The 20,287-nt window shown below is 41.6% G+C and overlaps 1 protein-coding gene across 2 annotated transcripts in view; it reads right to left on the reverse strand.

Annotated features, from left to right (window-relative positions):
- Nucleotides 1–20,287, reverse strand: part of col4a6 (collagen, type IV, alpha 6) — a 171,460-nt gene that overhangs the window by 74,764 nt on the left and 76,409 nt on the right. For both annotated transcript variants that reach the window (XM_030753182.1, XM_030753181.1), the window contains exon 4: nt 3,178–3,255. In XM_030753182.1, the coding sequence (XP_030609042.1) occupies nt 3,178–3,255 (78 nt within the window). The remainder of the gene's footprint in view (nt 1–3,177; nt 3,256–20,287) is intronic.

Below are 20,287 nucleotides of genomic sequence, written 5' to 3' on the forward strand. Positions count from 1 at the left end.
TTTTATGGTTCAACATTAAATCAGTGTCAGTGTTCAGTGGCTTAGCTAACAAAAAAAATTCCTCTGCAAATGCTTGGGTACAAGGACTGGACTGAAAATGAATGAAAAGCAGCCGATGTCCAAAGAAAAACTTTGAAAGACCTTCAGAAAGCCGGGAGAGCTGCTGCTCAAGCTCGCTTTAAAATATTACAAAACAGTCTGGCTTTTATAGTTTGTGTGAGTTCAGATTAAAAAAAAAAAAAAAAAAAAAAAAAAGGCCCAATGTGAGCACATCCAGAGGTTTTGTCTGAAGCACCAGAACAAAAACACACATTATGTTACAAAAAAATATGTAGAATGTGCAACTCAGAAACCCCTGTCATTAATTCACTCTTAAAATATTATTAAAATCACAACATTTCGATTCTTTGGAGCTTCTTTAGGCATGCGTCAAAAACCAAAAAGAAAAGAGGAATTTGAATTTATTGCTCTGGTTATCCCTTTCACTACCACAGGGGTCAGGGTCACTGGTGACCCCTGTGGTAGTGAAAGGGTTATTTAAAACATGCCCAGAGGACATTTAAAACAACTGATCAGACATTATTTATATAGTTTCAGCTTTGAAAATTTTGAAAAACAAAACATGGTGTACACAACTTTATAAGACTGTGTTTTAGTTTTAGGCAGTTTTCTGGACCAAAGATGAAACCTGAAGAAATTCCTCAAAAATTCTGAAGTGTGATCTGATAACCTGAATAAATAAATAATTAAATGCATACAGTGCTTAATGAATTTACTAGCGCGCCTCAGCGCACTGAGCTCTAACTACAAAAGTAAAACTGAAAAGAGACAAATAAGCACCTTCCCACTCAAACAGCTCCCAACAGTAACAGTTAAAGAAGCAGTGGCTGTGTCATTTAGGCCTGTCAGAGGGGCCGTGCGCAGGTAGGTGGCATTACCTGATCTGTATCATTTACCTCCATTTACCTGGGTGTAAGGCGACACTCGTCACTATGTTATTTACCTAAAGTGGCGTACAGTTGGCAGGCAGTAAGTGTAGGGCTGCTGTGTCAGACAGTAATTGCTGTTTGGATAAAAGCTGAAAGAGACCGAGCTTACAGTTAGTCTGGTTTTAGTCAGGACGTCTAAGCTTGGATTTGATTTTTCAAATGAGCAAAAAAAAAAAATAGGAGGCATTTTGTCACTTTATTACTCACTGATTTACAGCCAAAAAAAAGGATTTTGCATTAGCAGCAGCGGCCAAATCCTCTCTATTTTTACTAAAAATAGATTAGTGCTGCTTTATTTTCTGGGGAATATTGGCTGCAGATAAAAGCATATGTTAAATCATTTTTACCAGTTTGTAGCCTGAGAGGCAAAACCCAGGGATGACAAAGACTTAGGAGCATATAAAAAAAATTTTTTTTTTGAATAAAATAACAGTTTTACTTTCATCTAGGTGAGTTTCAGTTACTGATTTACAAGAGTCTAAGCATATTTTATTCCCCTGGTTTTGTCCTATCAGGAGGAGGTCCCGGGGCAGACCTAGGACACGCTGGAGAGATTATATCTCTTGACTGGCCTGGGAGCACCCTGGATGAGCTGGTGGAGGTGGCTGGGGAGAGGGAGGTATGGGCTTCCCTGCTTAGGCTGCTGTCCCCGCGACCCGGCCCCAGATAAGCGGAAGAAAATGGATGGATAGATGGATGGATGGATAGATGGATGGATGGATGGATGGATGGATGGATGGATGGATGCTTTTGTCTCCCAGGCCACAAAGTTGCAGATTTCTGACTGCTCTTGGAGTTCTCTACGCCGTTTGATCTGCACACAGCCTCCTCTGTATGTTTTTTTTTTTAAATACTGATTTATATCTATATTTATGTATGTATTTTGAATCTGATTAAAAAGCAATACTTAACATTATTACTGATATTTCATCAATAAAGCTAATAGGAGCATTAAAGCATTAATAGGAGAACCTGCTTCTGTTGCTTTAAAGAGAAACTCGTCCACTTCCATGTTAGCAGCACTCGCCTCTCTGACCTGATGATGCTGAAACATTTTTAAAGCCTTTTCAATGTGTAATAATTTATAATAAGCCAACAGGATGACACTGACATTTCAAACTCTCCTCAATAAATTCCAGCCATAAATCAGAGGAGTCAGCTGCTCTTTTACTCAGTACTAAAGGTGCAAACAGATGACAGGTGGTATCTGCTGTGTGAATGTGTCATCGGCGCTCATCAGTGAGCAGATCCCCTCATTTTCTGCCAGCCTTTGTTTGGATGTTATTGTTAATTTCATGGTAGCAGTGACAAGAAAATGAGTTCCTCGCCTGAAGCCACGTGCTGTTTTGTGTTCATCAGTTGATTCCTCTTCTGGAGAAACCACAGTAACAGTTATAGATGAGGACTGTTGGAACATGCATTACACAGCCTAATAGAGACACTGCTTTTATAAGAGTCAAACAGTTATAATGTTTGTGGGCATTAATGTATGTAGCTGTAAAATGGAGAGCGATAAGAACTAAAACTGAAGCCCTCGGGTAATTATTCTGTAATCAAATAAATAAAAGTAATGCACTTGTTTCCTTAGATTAAAAGCCTAATTAACAGAAACCTCAAAGGAGATAAGTGCATTTATCAGAAAACTAAACACTATTTTGTGCGCGTGCAATGCTGCCAAATAACAAAATTAAACCTGCTGATTATCATCACTATGATAACTCTAGATCACTGATGGTCAACGAGTGATTCACTGTGACACTTTAAGCTGTTTTAACATCTGACACATGTTAGCACATGTTTCACATGCTTATGAAAGCTGCCTGAACTCTCTTTCTTCTCATTTATTTAAGTGAGTCTTCAGGAATGGTCATTCAAAGGACATTCAAAGCTCTTCTTTGGATGTTGGCTGCCTTTTGTTCTGTTCTCGATCAAGATAATCCCACACTGCTTCAATACTGTGGAGGTCTGAGGTCTGGGGAGGCCAATCCATGACAAGTGCTTTTTTGACAAATATCACAAGTGAAGAGGACATGAAATGAAAGCATTTTCCTTGAACTCTATAGACGAGGACACAGATGACAGTGTCTCAGAGGTTTCTCAAATGGTGATTTGCAGGAAAGTCTTATTTTGAAATAAAAATATATGCAATTGCTTTGGAGCTGTTTGAAAACTAGAACAGAAGACTCACCCTGCTGCCTTTCTCTGGGATGCACCTGCACCCTCTACTGCAGTCCAATCCATCACATGGCTCATCAAACTTGACACCCTGCAGAAAATAAAGAGCGAGAGATTAGAAAGAAGTTCTTTGAAAATACATGGCTGATCAAGATCAGACATGGAGGTGTTTATCAAAAGTGGATAAGTTGCTTTCACCACCTAACTGGGAGTGGGATTGTGCGGTATGAAAGTATGAGCCTGAAGTATAACATGTTGCTGCAAAAGAGCAGGAACACCACTTCAAACACCTTCATGAAAATACAATCAACCGCAGGCCTTCATCTGAGGTAACAACACAATGAGTCATGGGGGCAATATTTGCCATTGTTGCAGCAGCCAGACATTGACAGATTTACAGCAATTTTAAAGAAGCAAAAGGATTGAAAGTGGATTTAGAAAAGGATCAAATCCAGTCAGAGCTGATTCTGGGTGCTTACTGATAAAGTGCATGAATTTTTCTATGTATCCTCCAAACATGTGCTATCAGGCTCTCTATGGTATAAATAATGATTGTGTTGCACATGCTAGAAGATCAGCCAAAGTTCAAAACTGAACCAAGAAAGCAGAGCCAGTGATGGCCAGAGGAGCTCCAGAGAAGCTGTTTGCTCTGCAGCGCTCCATCATAATGTTACTGTGACCTGTTTGCTCTCAACGTGGAATGAGGCTTCATGTTTGATAAATACAGAGCCTGTATTAGCAGATAAATTAAAGCTTCGAGGATGAAGATAATCTGCATAATCCACCTTTGTTATTTGCTTAAATGAAGACATCACACAACATGATTTATGATCCTGACAGTACTGATTGGTAATCAGATGCATGTTAAAGGCTTGGCTCTTAAAGCTTCCTGATCTCAAGCTGAATTGGGAGTTTTTTTTTATACAACTTTTGGCATGAAATTAGCATTATTATTATGTTTATTAGGCAGTAATGGTATCAGCTAGTGAGCTCACAAAGTCAGATTATGGTAAAGATGGCCCAAACCATAGTGCACACACTCCATACACACAACTAAAAGCGCTGTTCATGGTTCTGAAACAGCAGCAGCAAGAGGCACATGTCAGCACAACTGAGCCACTGAGAGAAGCAGCAGACCCACATAGAGTTCACACAGTAATGCTGTCTGATGTGTGTCCTGGCTCCTTCCAAATGAGCGGGTGTTTACTCATTAATGTGCACTCAAGAGGTTTAGTTTGCATGACGTTCTGCTACTAAAGCTCTAAAACACTCCTCTGGTAACCTGCAGAGTTTCTCACTTAAACATACAATAAACAAAGTTATTGAATTTTTTTTTTTTTTTTTGAGCAGCAGTTGAAAAAACAATCTCACCTTAAAGGGACACTTGTGTAAATTTCTGAAATCTTGAACTGTACTAGAGTGGGGTGGCTGTAGCTCAGGAGGCAGAGCAGGTCACCTACTGACTAAGGTTGGCGGGTTGATTCCTGGCTGCTCCGGGCCACGTGCCAAGGTATCCTTGGGCAAGATACTGAACCCCAAGTTGCTCTCTGACACAAGCGTTGGAGTATGAATGTGTGTAAATGTTAGGCAATAAAAGCACTTCGCTTAGTTCCATATGGAAGTGCTTGTATGAATGGGTGAATGCAAAAATGCTGTATAAGCACTTTGAGTGCTCAGATAGAGCAGAAAAGCGCTATATAAGAACTAGTCCATTTAGCATTTACTAGAGTGGCTTTGCATGATTCAGTATTCAAAATAATCCTTGTTTCTCTCTCTGAAATAAGCTCTTTTAGCTCCTCTCTTTTGAGCCAGCTTTCCTCTGATTGGCTGCCCCTCAACAACAAAATGTTTGAATGGCTGGTGTGCTTTCATAGCCAGAGCTGTTTGCCTGAGATTACTAAAAGCTGTCTGAAATGGAGCATTTAGAGCAGCCTGAAGCCTCAGCTTTGAGGTCACAGGGTTTACTTGTAAATATCTGTAACTTTGACCACATTTAATATGAACAGCCACTACTGGTACAGTACAAACATGACAGACAATAAGAAAACGCAGACTAGGCCCACTTTAAGTTCCAGAACATCTTTTATATGTACCGTAATGCATTAACACTCCTTAAAAACACTGATCTTGAGACTCAAGACTTTGAGATGCAGATTTACTTTCTGCAGAGTTGTAACTTCAACTCTTCATTCATACACTTTCATGTTATTATATCTGCTACTTATTGATGAAAAAATATTTGAATTTGGACTTTAAGCTGATATATCTCCAGATATATCACATCAGATTTCATTTTTAAACCTAAACCTTAACTCTTTGACTTCTAAGTGATTGTCTGTGATGACCCCAACTTCAACCCTTACTCTAACTCTGGGCGATCAGAATCTGTAACTTTACTTTCTATTAAGTTATTGTCCCAAGTGCTGGTAATTACCAGACAATGTTAATTTTAACTTACACACATCAAAAATTACTTCACATGCTTCCCAGAAAAGTAAGTTTTGCCTTTTTTTGGGTTTTTACATGATGATTTAGACCTCAGAGGGTTAAAAACAAAATAAATCTTAAATGAAGGTCAACTTGTTTGCTTTTTTCTGCAGCTTTTTAACAACAATGCATCATCGCACTCAGGGGACAGAGACTGCCCAATCATCGTAGACCTGAACATCACCCATGCTTCTTTTGCAGCTCATAAACTCCAAGTGAACTGCAGATTAACCTTTGGTTCAGTGGGTGGCATTCCAGGGATATCTACGAAACATCACACGGTGCTTCTGGAGTTTACAGGCCGCACACAGAGAGAGAGAGAGAGCCTTTATAAGCTGACGTATGAGTGGCATAAGTTCATACACTACATGAGGCTCTTTAAACTTTAGAAAACTAAATGCATCCATTCCTGCTGATGGATCAGTTGGTGAGCTGAAATATGTGAGTGATGGAGTATGGATGAGTTTATTGGTAATGCATGAATCTAAACTTGTGTCACCTGCTGCATGACAGATACATTTGTGCACATAATTAACAGTCTTGATCATTTTCTGCGTAAACTTAGGACAAAATGACCAATTTGAAACAACTATCTTAACCTCTCTCTAAAGTCCAACTTGGCAGGCATTGCACTATGATAAGTGGATGAAAAAGTGCTCATGGAGAGGAAAGATGGACAGAAATATGTCAGCTGAGATCTGATGGAAGTGAAGAAGATAGAGGTGGATGAGGTTGCTAGCAGATTACTGCAGTTGCCCGTAGTTTGCATGGATAGCGCCAACTTGGCTGCACTGACAGAGCAGAGCAGTGCTGAAGCTTGAAATGCAGCCAAAATCATTTCAAAAGGCACAACTTTTACTTTGAAGGAAATTTACATTTACAGTTTGCGCTGCCCCTTTCAGTCTCATACCCCTCTGCAAGTAGTTGGCAAATATTTGCTGACAAGTTGGTGTTTTCCATGCAAACTACAGGTGACCAAGGGATGTTTTTGGCACATCATCATATTTTTATTTGCAATCAGTTTCACGTAGTGACTGCCTGCAACCTCCAGCAACTACTTGCCAACCAAAAGTGGAATATACATCTCTCTCAGCGGCAGTCACTGATTGGTCTCAAGGCCTGTGTGGATGAGGCCTTAAAAGCCTAAATTAAGCTTGTTGCAAACTGGGTCTCAAAAAAGTGAGACCGTGTATCATATTCACTTTAAACACTAGGTGCATAGACTGTATAAAAAGATGGACCCAACATTTCAACATTTTGGCCCTCTTAGCTCTTTCAAACTGGATGTAGCAAGCAAGGGGTGGATCAGATTGAGAAATTGAGGACACGCTCATAGAGTAGCTGCTTGATGGTCACAAGCTAGCCCCACCCTAAAACATCCACTGCTTTAGGATGCTTTGCATGCGTATTTAATATGAATATAAACTAGTGATTGAGGCCATAAACTCACCAGAAAGGTGTTAACTGGGGGCATAAATGAAGTGAGAACTAGAGTCATTTCTTGTAGGACAATACAATTAACTTTTTTTTTTTTCAACCTGAGGAGTCACTCCCTGCTGGCCATTTAAAAAAATGCAGGTTTAAGTCAGTTTTGCACTGGTCTCTTTTCACACCCAGAGCCTATTTGTGTTTTTATGTATAATATGTGACTGGATTCAAGATCTAATATGACTGACAACTTTAAAATTTCTTACAGAGAAAGACAGACCGACCGACTACACCTGCTACAACTACTACCGCTGCACTGGGATTGTAGGGAAAGAAAAGTGGGGGGAAAACACACAACAAGAAGAAAGTGAGCTTGGCGCAGAGCAGGGAGAGAGAAAGACAGAAGGGGGAGGGGGTCATTAGTGCTGGTCATGCTTTATTCCCTCTGATCTCCTCAATTCCTCTAATCACAATGACAGAAGGAGGGCAATAGAGAGGGAAACAAGGGAGCAAAAAAGGGGAGAGTGGGATAGAAATGGAGGGAGACCAAAAAAGAGGGTGGGAGCTCAGATTAAACTTTTGGCAAAGAGGCTAAAGAGACAAGAAGCTAAAAATAGAAGCACAACAAGTGATTTGGAACATTATTGGTACTCACATGAAATCCTTAAAAGAACCAAAAAAACCCCCCAAAAAACAAAGGGAAATGTACAGTATGCATTTCAGTTAGGTTTAAGCACTCAAAAGAAGCACAAAAGAACAGAAAAAAGTACGGGAGAGAATTAAGACTTAAGCTGGTGGTAATCTGTGCATACTTTTATCTCAGATTTCAAATTTTTATTTTGGTCTGTTATCCTCCTTTTGTTAAGCCTGAGTCCTCCCTCACATATTATCCGATCAAAGAGGGTTGATTCAGATTCTTTTTTGCCCTCGGGATCCTCTCTTTCCTGTCGTTCCACCTGAGCAGGGCGGAGATGTGGTTGGGCATTGGTCCTTGTCCAATTCCTTCTGTCCACACCCAGAGTTAAAATGAGGGATGAGATTTGCAAACAGATGCTAAGCTGCTGATCAGCGGGGGGGGGGGGGGGGGGGGGGGACCACAGAACAGAAGCTGAGTGATGTAATGATGACTACAGAGAGACAAAACAGTCACGTGCACACAGTGAAGAATTACTGTCAATAGAAACGTGAACATGTGAGCGCGTTACACTAAACTACCAACATGAATGTCAAGGGAGACATTTAAACATGACTGAACACCCATGTTGGCCTCACTTTAAGTCTAAACTGATCTTCACAAAGATAGAACAACACACACACACACACACACACACACACAGGACTACAGTATAAGTATATCTCATGGAAAAAGTAAGAAGCTGAAACCCTGCCCTCACAATAGGAATGCTACTTGATCATCTCTTTGCCTGACACATAATCTGAGTCTGTGCGTGTTGAAGGTGTGCTGAGCACTTTCTGGTGTTGTACAACATAAAAAAAAAGAGAAAAAGAAAAGACTACTACTTGCTAGCAACACAAATATACATATTCTTAGCTAATCTTTGTGGTAACCTAGTATCAAGATACTAGGTCACTTAAACAGATATGCAACAAATCCCAGTGATTGCCACAGATTTAGACTCTGTGGCACGTGAGGGCACCTAAATGTGCAGCATCTTTTGCTGAGCACAGGCTTTCTTAAAGAAATTATTCAATAACACTGGTTCTTCTCTGCAAATTCTGCACATATTTCATTTGCCAAATACTGCACAGGAAGATCAGCTGCCTCTCCAGTGAGGTCCCTAATAATCCTTCAGGATGAACTCTAATTCCACCGTATTGGGCTGCAGCTCATAGTCCTCATTCATCTACGCAGTCCAGGTGAACCTGGTGTAACGGCACATAAACCAGTTTTCCATCTGTTGCAGTTTCTGGTCTGGCCTTTTTACTATAGCTCAAAAATCTCCAGGACAGAAGAAAAACTTCAGTCTAGGATTGTAAAGTTGGACTACATCCAACTGCAGGGTGAAAAACACAGTTGGTAATGAGGACACTGTTACAACAGCAACTGGGTCAGTAAACCAGACAAAAGGGAAACATTAGATGAGAAGGGCCGGGGCCAGCCGGTATGTTCAGAAGTACTGGCACACCTACCTATGCATTAAACTTACAGGAGCTGCCCAGCCATAGAAACACACGCCCTGAAGCTCCTGGCACACAGTTTTTGTACTGATGTTAATGCAAGGAGGAGGTCTGGAACTCTGCAGTTATTGAGTCAGCAGATCACTGGCGACTTTTATGCACTATGAACCTCAGCACTCGGCAACCCTGCTCTGTAAGTTTACGTTGTCTGACACTTCACGACTGAGTTGCTGTAGTTCCTAAATGCTTCCACTTTGCAATAATTCTACTTGCTGATCGTGGAATATCTTGGAGGGAAGAAATTTCACAAAGTGACTTGTTGCAATGGTGGCAACACCACCGTTACAGCACCATGTTCAAATTCAGTGAGGTCTTCTTTGACAAATATTTCTAGAGGCAGACTGCGTGCTAGCTGCTTGACTTCATGCACTCATCATGGCAATACGACTGAAAACACCTGAGTTTGTCAAATAGTAAATCAGTCACTGGTGGCATCGTTCTCTTAGATGGATAAAAAAATAACAATAAATAATCAGAGGCCAAATATAATTGGATGGACTGCCCAAGTAAAGTCCATGTATGGAAAACACCTGGTGCAAAATGTTTTACAGTATATGGGCTCTTGCAATGAAAGTAAATGTGCCAGATGTGTTCATTGCATAATAAACAATGGATCAGCTGCCGTAGGTGCAATGCTTGCATTACTTAAGAGGTTGTTCAACACACTACTTTTCCAATTAAATACATGGTTGCCTTCATTTGTTGAGCCAAATGCAGCAGAAGTGTATCCTTTAATGTAAGCTTTAGTAGTGGTCATGTTAAATCTAGAACTTCCCAACTGGTCTACTGTCAGATCCAACTTTTGGCACAATGTACAAGCAGCTCACTCCAGACAAAAGCCTGGTGCTTGTAATTTGGGTACATTTACTGGTTTGTGATCATCTGCTTGGATCCAACAGTTATGTTTACACAAATCATCCCCTCTTCTACTCTGGTGTTTGCATTAACCAGCTATACATCTTTCAGCTTCATCTTTGCCTCATTAATCTCTGCTGTTTACTTACATACTTTACTGTCTAACTGATGATCTTTACTCTCATGGTCTTCATGCTCCTGAGAGGGGAATCTTATGGGTAGGAGCTGATGTCTGGACTTGCCTGTTCATTCCTATACTGTAGAGCCTACTGATGTTATCCAGAGGGAAGTTGAGTCTAGCATGGTATACATCGCTGCTTCTCAAGCTATAGGGTTAAGAAAACGTGATAAAACACGGTAGCTTGTTTGTTTTTTGAAAAAGGGAGACACAGCTTTGCGTGCTTTGTGTTGTTTTAGAATTCCTCACCTTTAACATGATGGGGTGGTTTGATTAGTGTCAACTCAAATGTGTGAGCATGAGACTATAAAGTGAACAAAGAGCCTCTTAAGCAGTTCATATTAAGGTAACAGTCACTTTGCATAAGTATGAGCAAAAAAAAAAAATTAAATAGTAAACTTCTTAAATGCACTAAAACAAGTGTCAGATACATGGGCACTGCAGACACTTTGTCCTCTGTGCCATGATGGATAAAGTGAGACTGGTCACAGGTGGCTTGTACATTCATCTGGTAGGACATGCCCAGAACATCTCGCCCAGGAAGTGCCCAGAAGGCTTCTTAATCAGACACCCAAACCACCTTAGCTGAAGCCTTTTGATGTGGAGGAGTAGCAGTTCTAATCCGAGTCCCTCCCTAACCAAACATTCTTGAATGACACACGCATATGACTAACTCCATCATCTCTCAGTGCTGAGAAGTGCTGCAGCCAATGCGTTAAGGATACCTTGTGCATATAATCTGTACTCTGAGCCTGCCTTTCTGTTTTCTCCTGGTTTGTGTGAAACCAATACTAACAAACAGTAGAAAGCAGCTTGGAGGCCGGTGAATTCCATCAAACTCAGCAGGGGCTGAACAATGAATGCCGCTTAAACGAAGACCAACTGAACATGCACGAGATGGCAAAGAGCTGCAGAAGTTAACAATGAAGAAGACTTCTCAGTGTGAGTTATAGTGTCATATTTGTGTCACTGAGGAGTGAAACTGGAACCGATAAATACCCATGATAACTGCAGAGCCCTTAGTCCATGGATTGAATGCAGATTATAAAATTTTCCAATGGAAGCAAAATCCAGATATTAACAGAGTGTGAAAGACGCACTACTGATATGTTTAGCCGTGTAGCTCATTCAAGAAGCCTGTGCACCCGTTCATGTTCATATTCACCCAAAGTGATCAAAAAAAATTAGAAGGCAAGACTGGAATTTAAAAGTAAAGCTAAAATACGGAGCTTAAGAAAGCTAAAATGCTAAACTGGGTAATTATGACTCCAGTTTTAAACTATAGACTATCAAACCACCTTAAGTCCTCAAACTAACCCTTTTCAGGAATCTGTTTAATCCACACTGTCAGTCAGCTCACCAACACAGAGTAAGAACAAATGGGAATGCAAAGTTCACTCCAGCAGCTGCCAATCAACTGTCTTTGCACTGATTACTTAAAGGTGCGCTGCTGTCAATTTCTAACAACAAAACCTGACGGGACACACTGAGTGACAGCGAGAATGATGAAAGACGTATTTGGAGGAGCTGAAGCTGAACCAAAAGCCGAGGAATGATTTCACAGGGAAAAGAAGAGGAGTTGAAGGCTGCTCTGCAAATGAAGGAACGGCAAAGGGCAAGAAAGAAAAGGGGGGTGGAGCAGAAAATCTTTTTTTTCTCATCTCTCTCCCCTCACTTCTCTTTATCGGCACAGCTCTCAGGTTTTGTCTTACTCTACCCCACATTGTCTTTTCTCCTTTTCTCTTCTTACTCCCCTTCGTCATTACATCCTCCCTCTGCCTCTTTCCATCACCATCTGTGACCCTGACATCCACCACAGGAGACTGGCCAGCTGTGTTTGGGCCTCCAGCGTTCCTCGTTTACAACTGTTTATTTCCATGCTGTGTTTGTGAGGGCGTGTGTGTTCGTGTCATGTCTGAAGACCGCAGTCTGTGTATAAGCACTCAAGCATGAGAATATACGTACAAGAGACAAATGTCTCAGTGTGCATGCACTCGGGTACGCATCCATGTATGCATGCATGTGGCTAAATGTGTTTAGAGCTTTGTGTACTTGTCTGCAAGCTCACGTGTATTACTGTATGTGTGTGTGTTCCCCGCCGCTGGGCCACCCAGCTCGAGACAGGTCACCTAAAACAGACAGCGGATATTTGTGACGCTAAGATGGACTCAAGCAGGACATCAGCTGCAAATTAAGTAAACCACTTCCAAAAGAGAGAGAGAGGAAGTTCCACTTTGACAGCACGTTCACCGTTTATAGAAGCGCAGGATGTTTCCAGTCCACAAAAGGAAGTCTGTCATGTATTAATTTTGATCTAATAGTTCCAAACAGAGCCTCTTTGGTGGCTGCAAAGTTTTTCTTTTCACAATGATTATTGAAAAATTTCTCCTCATGCAGTTATTGTGAAGTGGAAAATCATCCATAGAGACCAAAATCACTTTTATAGCCACGGGAAGGCTTTGGCTCAGGCGGTAGAGCGGGTCATCTATCAAACGGAATGTCGGTGGAGCGATCCCGACTCCTTCAGTTCAGCGATCCCGACTCCTTCAGTTCGGCGATCCCGACTCCTTCAGTTCGGCGATCCCGACTCCTTCAGTTCAGCGCTCCCGACTCCTTCAGTTCGCATGCCGACGCAACCTCGGGCAAGATACTGAACCCCAAATTGGCCCCAAATCAAGAAAAAAATACTTTCCATAAAAAGGCTATTTTAATAGTTTATTTATAATTCCATCCATCCATCCATCCATTTTTGCCACTTATCTGGGTCCAGGTGCAGAGAGTACCTGTCTAATCAAGGCAGCCCTAAACACACACCCTTTTTATTTGCTTCTGGGCTGTACGCATATTAACATTGGCTGTAAATTTGATCATTTTCATTTGAGGGTCTATCACTCGCTTTTGGCGCCAGCTTCAGGTGGCCATTTAACTAACATTGGCTTCATTTTCCATCCACTGGGGTTTACTGCTTGGTACAAAATCTAAATCTACATAACTCAGTTAAGAGAAAGGTAAAGCACAAGTGTTCTGTTGCTAAAGGGTTAAATCTTAAAGAAACACCACAGACACGGTCCTTTAACAAACAGCTGGCATTAATATAATCATGAGCTTTCCTTTACTGATTTCATGTAAACAACATAATGGGAATAATTCTGCATTTTATTACCCAAACCAAGACTGCATTAATGTTGTGAAACAATTTAGTGTTAACCTCTGAATGCAGCCCTGCTGCCCTGTGTGGTTTGCTTGGTGCAGTCAAATAGAACTAAGCTCCTACCAGGTGCTGCATCTCTCTGCTTCACTGAGGACTGGAAAAATGCCCTCCAAAATACAATTTTTTTTTTTCCCAACTCAGCAAGAAACTGGGTGGGACATATAAGCTAGAAAATTTCTTGAAAGAATGTGTTGTGATGAAAAATTACCCTATACTACACAATCACCTTAATGGCATAATAGAGGAAAAACATGCAGCAACATTTCACTTGAGCTACTGAGCCAAAAAATATGAAACTAGCAGGGCCAAAACAATTCCACAGGTTTAGAAACCTTCCAAATATGAAGCTTGGCTCACCTGTACGCACATTCACTCCTGACGTCTCTGCATCACAAAGAGGAACGTCAGATGTACACCGAAACACCTCAGACCCCAGCATGAAACAAAAGACTCACCGACAGCAGAGAGACAGCGCGTGCAACTGAATATTTATCTTATTATTATTTATGTATCTGAAAATGCCCCAAAAAGTTCAGATTACAAGAGGCTCCGAACAGTAAAGTAACATCTTAAAAGACAAATTAATGCAAGAATGCAACATATTTATTAACAAGAATTTATAATTTATTTATTTTACGATAAATATTAGCGCTGATGAAAAGTTAATTGAAAGTAGTTTTAGCTGTGAATACAAGAATATGAACAAAAGTGAAACTATCAACACAGCAATGGAAGTACAGTGCATTCTCAGGTGCAGTACTGGTACTGTTTATTACACCTTTTACTAACCTTCAAATCCTTAGTTACAAGTAGTAATAAAGTTTTAATACAAAGTAAAAAAAAAAAAAGAGAGAGAAAGCTTGACAGATGGATTGGTGCAGGTTCTACAGTAAAGCTGTTAGTTTACTGGTCAATCTACATTCCTACCCTCATCTATGGCCATGAGCTGTTGATAGTGACTGAAAATACAAGATTGTAAATCCAAGCAGCAGAAATTCCTCACCCGATCTTAGGGGTGAGGAGCTCGGTCACTCAGTAGGTCATCAGAGCAGAGCTGATACTCCTCCACACTGAAAGGAGCCAGTTGAGGTACTAAATACAAAGAGCTGAAGTGAAACTTGAAAGTGTCCATTGCAGCCACTGCCTCTTTTCAAACTTTTGATTTTTGATGTTTTTTCCTGCTTCTCCTTTTCCTGGTGGTCACTCCCTTCCTCGTTCTGGTCAACTAATCAGCATTTGACGACACATAGGTCGAACAGGGTGCAGTTGGAAATTTGGGAGCTTGTTTACAATGGCTGAAAGCCACAGGCAAATGCCTATGCAAACAGACACAGCCAAGGTATCATAAATTAAGTGTAAATGAGATTTATGCCCAAATAGAAGGATGTAGATCCAGGATATGATGGAGAGATTATGTCACTCAACTGGCTTGGAAATGCCTCGGTATTCACCCTGCATGAACTAGAGGTCTGGGTGCCTCTGCTTAGAGTGTTGCCCCTGTGACTCAGATAAGAGGTAGAGGATGGATGGATGTTGTACATGCCAGCTTCTCTATTTTTGCATTAGCATGTATAAAGCTGGACCTTAATGCTTTAAATATTGGATAAATTGACCTAACACAAAGCACTAGACTGGACTAGACTAGATGTGTAAAGCTTTATATTGTGCATTGCACAGCAGCAGTAAAGTAAACACTGTGTAATACTTGAAAAAAAATGCTCTGTTTCCACCACTTCTTGCACACACACACACACACCCCCCCTCTCTCCTTCCTGTAATAATGAGCAGAAACATTGCTGTTAGACAGGATTAAGACTCTGCCTGCACGGCCTTGCTGGCTCCCCCTCACATGCTGCCCTGTTTTTGTTTTGTTTTTTCCTCATCTATATTTTTTTAGGAGCAAAATGAAGCGGGGCGAGAACGGGCATGCAGACACATCAGGAGCTAAGCAGCGTGTCCCTGCTAATACCACTCACAGGGATTTGGGATGTAGCTCCTCAGGTCCTGAGGCTGGTATTTCAGCCATGTCAGGGTTATTAAATAATTTTTCTCTGTCCATCACAAAATCAGGGGTGTAGCTGGTCACAGTATGACAAAGAGCCAGCAGGGAATACAATCTGGGACTGTGGTAATTAGGCAATTTTCACACATTACTACATTTTAGCTTTTCATCTCCGGAAACTACAAGCTGGTTCCCTCTAAACATGAAACACAAACACCAAATGCAATTACTGCATTTCCCACGTGGATAGAAATACTGCTGCGCTGACACTGATCCCAGTGTGACCTCACAGGGAGTCACATGATCTTCTCCCTCCTGCTATTTATGCTTCAAGCTTAGACCCCCAACCTGACGCCTCTATTGGTATTTCAGACCCCGGTCCAAGACACAATCCACATCGTCAGAACATGAGCTTCCGGTCTGGGTCCGCTTTCTCTCTTGCCTGCTCCTCGGTCCAGCTTTAAATCCACTCTGATAGCAAGACCGTGCATAAAAATAGAACCAAACTACTGAGTATAGAGTCACTTTTAAAGGGCATGTAGGGTCAGCAACCATTTAAGAGGTCTTGCATAGTAACAGAAGAAACTAATTTTTCAAATTGATAGAAGATGTTTTAAATTAACCTGAAAAGAAAAAAGAAAATAAAAAAGGACCACAGAAAAATAAATTAAGCACAGAGACATGAGATCACCACTCCTGTCAATCACAAAAGTCAAACTGGGATTCCCCGAGCTTGCAAAGTTTTCTCCACCCATTTAAACGCCTAACTCTTGGCTTGAGGAAATGATTAATTATGATCTTGTTTTATGAGTCATGTAGAAATACTGATAGTCAGTCTGATTTATACCTGCATCCTTTCAGCACAGACGCAGACACACTTTGAGTTGGATTTGCTGGTGGGCAGCCTGCTGCTTTTTGTTGGCGCAGCACGAATAAACGGGGTTCAAACAGCCAGAAGCAGGCAGCTTCTCGCCGGCGTTGTGATGTCACCCGATGGAAATATAAAGCGTGAAAAATTTGCAGTTGACACAGACAGAGACAAAAGAAGAGACTCGCGTCCGAGCCAAAATAAATTGCAAGCTGCTGGCCGGACAAGAACGCAGACAAAGAGGGACGCTGGACACAGTGTGATCAATGACGCAGACGAAGTGTGTGTTTAGGTGGAAATCAGTCATAAGTTACACACTGATAAGCCAGGGAGAGCTACAAAAGGACGGACTGGCAGAGCAGACAAAGAAAGTTGATGTTTTAACTTGAGAGATGTCAGTGTTCAAGGTAGACAAGAATTTACTGAGAACATCCATCCATTCTTTTCTGCTTATCCTGTTCGGGGTCGCAGGAGCCTATCCCAGCTGTCACAGGGCGAGAGGCAGGGTATACACTGTACAGGTCGCCAGCCTGTCACAGGACCAACACAGAGAGACAGACAACCATCCACACCTATGGGCAATTTAGAGTAGCCAATTAACCTAACCCCAGTAAGTGCATGTCTTTGGACTGTGGGAGGAAACCATAGCACCCAGAGAAAACCCACGCAGACACGGGGGCAAACTCCACAGAGAGAGAGAGAGAGACCCAGGCTAAGGTAGAATCAAACCCAGGCCTTCTAGATGTTATTCTAACAGTGAGGCAGCAGTGCTAATCACCACGCCACCGTGCTGCCCATGAGAACATATTGGAAAAAGCTGAGATGAGCTGTGATGATGCACATGAACCATAGTGGTTCAACAACCATCTCCAAGGGCACAACCCCCACTGGGGCCCATCATTTGGTTTTAGAACTGAAGAAGCCTCTTGGATGAGAGGTGAAACATCTTCAAAGTCACCTGTCTTCAAGAACCAGAGACCTGCTGTTAACTGGCCACTAGATTTGTACCCCAAACATTCTGTGGTGCAAAATTCAGACACACACATCTGGTAATTAGTGCCAGGTAACAGACTAAAATTCAATTCACCAAAACTAAAGCTCCAAACTGTCTGTATTTCACAACAAGACATGGAGCTTATGCTTAAGTTCAGCAAGGACGCTCTGTAGTCACTCATCTGCCTGCTTTCTTGGGTGTTCAGGCTGCAGGTCTATTCTTTGCATGACTTCTACTTCAACACATTGCCAAATTAAGTGCTGACATCATTGCTCAAGTCCAGTTAGTTTTTTTGCCCGCCTTTTCCAAGACAATCAGCCTCCACTCCATGTTCTTTGCTGTTCTGTCGTTCTTCCTTTCAGACTCTTATTCATGCAGACCATCTTCTCCCCAACTTCGCCTCACCCTGGTCACTCTGAGCTCAATCCAATCCTCCATCTTCATCTTCATCTTCACCACCACCAGCATCTAGCCTCTGGCGGGGTCTTATCATTGCTGAGTTTCTGTTCTGCTATGATGGGTCATCAGAATTGACTCGACAAATAGCTTAGTTGAATTCTGTATCTCAATAAATCATGTTCAATTCTTCCAAATCATCTCTCCTTATTGAAATATCAATTATAAATTATGTCATTTAAAATGCCCCAAATAGCTCCAACAGCAGTGGTGAGGTGGGGCCTACAGCACTCTGTCTTGGGAAACTTGCCAATCAAAGGAAGCACGCCCCTTAATCCAGTCACCCAACGTACACTGATCAAGGATAACACCTTCCTAATATTGTGTTGGTCCTCCTTTTTCTGCCAAAACAGCCCTGACCCATCAAGGCATGGACTCCACTAGACCCCAGAAGGTGTGCTGTGGTGTCTGGCACTAAAATGTTTGCAGATTATTTAAGTCCCCTAAGTTGGCAGGTGGGGCCTCCATAGATTGGAATTGTTTGTCAGGCACATCCCACAGAAGCTTGATTGCACTGAGATCTGGGTAATTTGGAAGACAAGTGAACACCTCAAACTTGTTGTTTTGCTCCTCAAACTATTCCTCAACCATTTTGAAAGAGGCCGCAATCATCAGGGAATATGGTCTTCAACAAAGCTTAGGTAGGCGGTACGTGACATCCACATGGATGGCAGGAACCAAGGTTTCAGGGCAGAACATTGCCCAATTCATCACGCTTCCACTGCTGGCTTGCCTTCTTCCCATAGTGCATCCTGGTACCAGGTGTCCCCCACGTAAGGTGACGGGTGGGTGAGAGGGGTCAGCATGGGCACTCTGACTGGTTTATGCAGCCCCATATGCAACAAACTGCGATGCACTGGGTGCTCAGACACCCCTCTATGAGAACCAGCATTAACGTTTTTGGAAATCTGAGCTTGTCTGCTAGATTGGAGCCTTTGCTCCACACGTGCATCAACGACCCTGTTGCCAGTCCACCATTGTTCTGTCCATGAACCACTTTTGATAGATACTGACCACTGCAGACTGGGAACACCAGGCTGTAAATGTGCTTTACCATGAGCGTTTTTTTTTTTTTTTAATTAACTTTTTCTCTCAATTATGCTGAAGTAGCAGTTAAGTGTAGATAGTTTCAACAAATATGTTTAACTATTAGATGAAATTGTAATTTGTGTATTGGGTTTCTGTTTGGGCAGTTACATCCTGCTACTGCTGATCCCCCTGTGCAACATGTGTTTAGTTTATCTTTGACCAGAACATGTTTAGACAGTTTGACAAATTAGGCAAAGCCAGGTAATGCTATAGACTGGAAGCTGTGATTTATATTTATATTAGACACATACCCAGATTAAAATATCAGAGGACAGCAAAATGTTAACAAAGGCTTGTGAGTATGAAGGACTGCAGGAAGGAGTGTTTCACAGCCTCCCAAGATGCTTTTAATTTACACTAAATGCTCCCACCAGGCACTAAAAAGCATTTTTTAAATTTTGTGTTTTATATTTTATTAATAAATACATATAAACACTCCTTTTGCGGGCACTTTTAGGGTCCTTAAACAGCACTGTTTAATGCAAACTTTAGCAAAATACTTTTACTACCTTGTCTAGATCAGACAAACCACTTTTAAATCTAACATGCCCAAACATACATCTGTATGCTTTCTCACAGACGTGCATGTAAAAGACTCACCCACATGTAGTGTCAGCCCCCTTGAAAAGCACTGTGATAATCACCCCCTTTGAAGTACACTAAACACTCCATGCCTGGAGGAGGAGGGCAAGAAGAGGAAGCAAATGGAGGAGATGTAGAGATGGAGAGGTAGATAATGAGGATAAACAATGGAGGGAAAAGCAGAAGAATGGTTAAAGCTGTAATCGCTACCAACAGGTACAGATGCAAGCAGCTGGTGATAAAACAGGCTGTAATGGTGGGCAGGTGGGGCCGGTGGGGTGAAAATAATCTGCCGAAGAGAGGTGTGGTGTAACCCCACTGGGAGGGGGAAAAAAATCCCCCAAAACAAGGTCTAGTCTTACCTGTGCGATTTATGTTTTGCACCGTGGGGCAATGCACACAAAAAGAAACATGGTGGGAAAGGATGAAGTATGAGAGCATGTGCATGTCTGTGTGTTCTGTCTGTACATCACAATAGCACAGCAATTACAGCTCATATATATTAGAAATCTGAGATACACACTGAATGTGCCTCAGAGGAGCACACACACACACACACCAAGGGCTTTCACCAATTTAGTTTAAGGTTTCGACTAAACAACAAGTGTAAAATGATCAGTGGGTCCCTATGGATTGAGATAAAGAGATGAATGCCCGCAAAGAAAGAAAGAAAGAAAGAAAGAAAGAAAGAAAGAAAGAAAGAAAGAAAGAAAGAAAGAAAGAAAGAAAGAAAGAAAGAAAGAAAGAAAGAAAGAAAGAAGTGTGAGTCTTTGC

The sequence above is a fragment of the Archocentrus centrarchus genome, chromosome 18 (genome assembly GCF_007364275.1).
Source record: "Archocentrus centrarchus isolate MPI-CPG fArcCen1 chromosome 18, fArcCen1, whole genome shotgun sequence".
Taxonomy (NCBI): domain Eukaryota; kingdom Metazoa; phylum Chordata; class Actinopteri; order Cichliformes; family Cichlidae; genus Archocentrus; species Archocentrus centrarchus.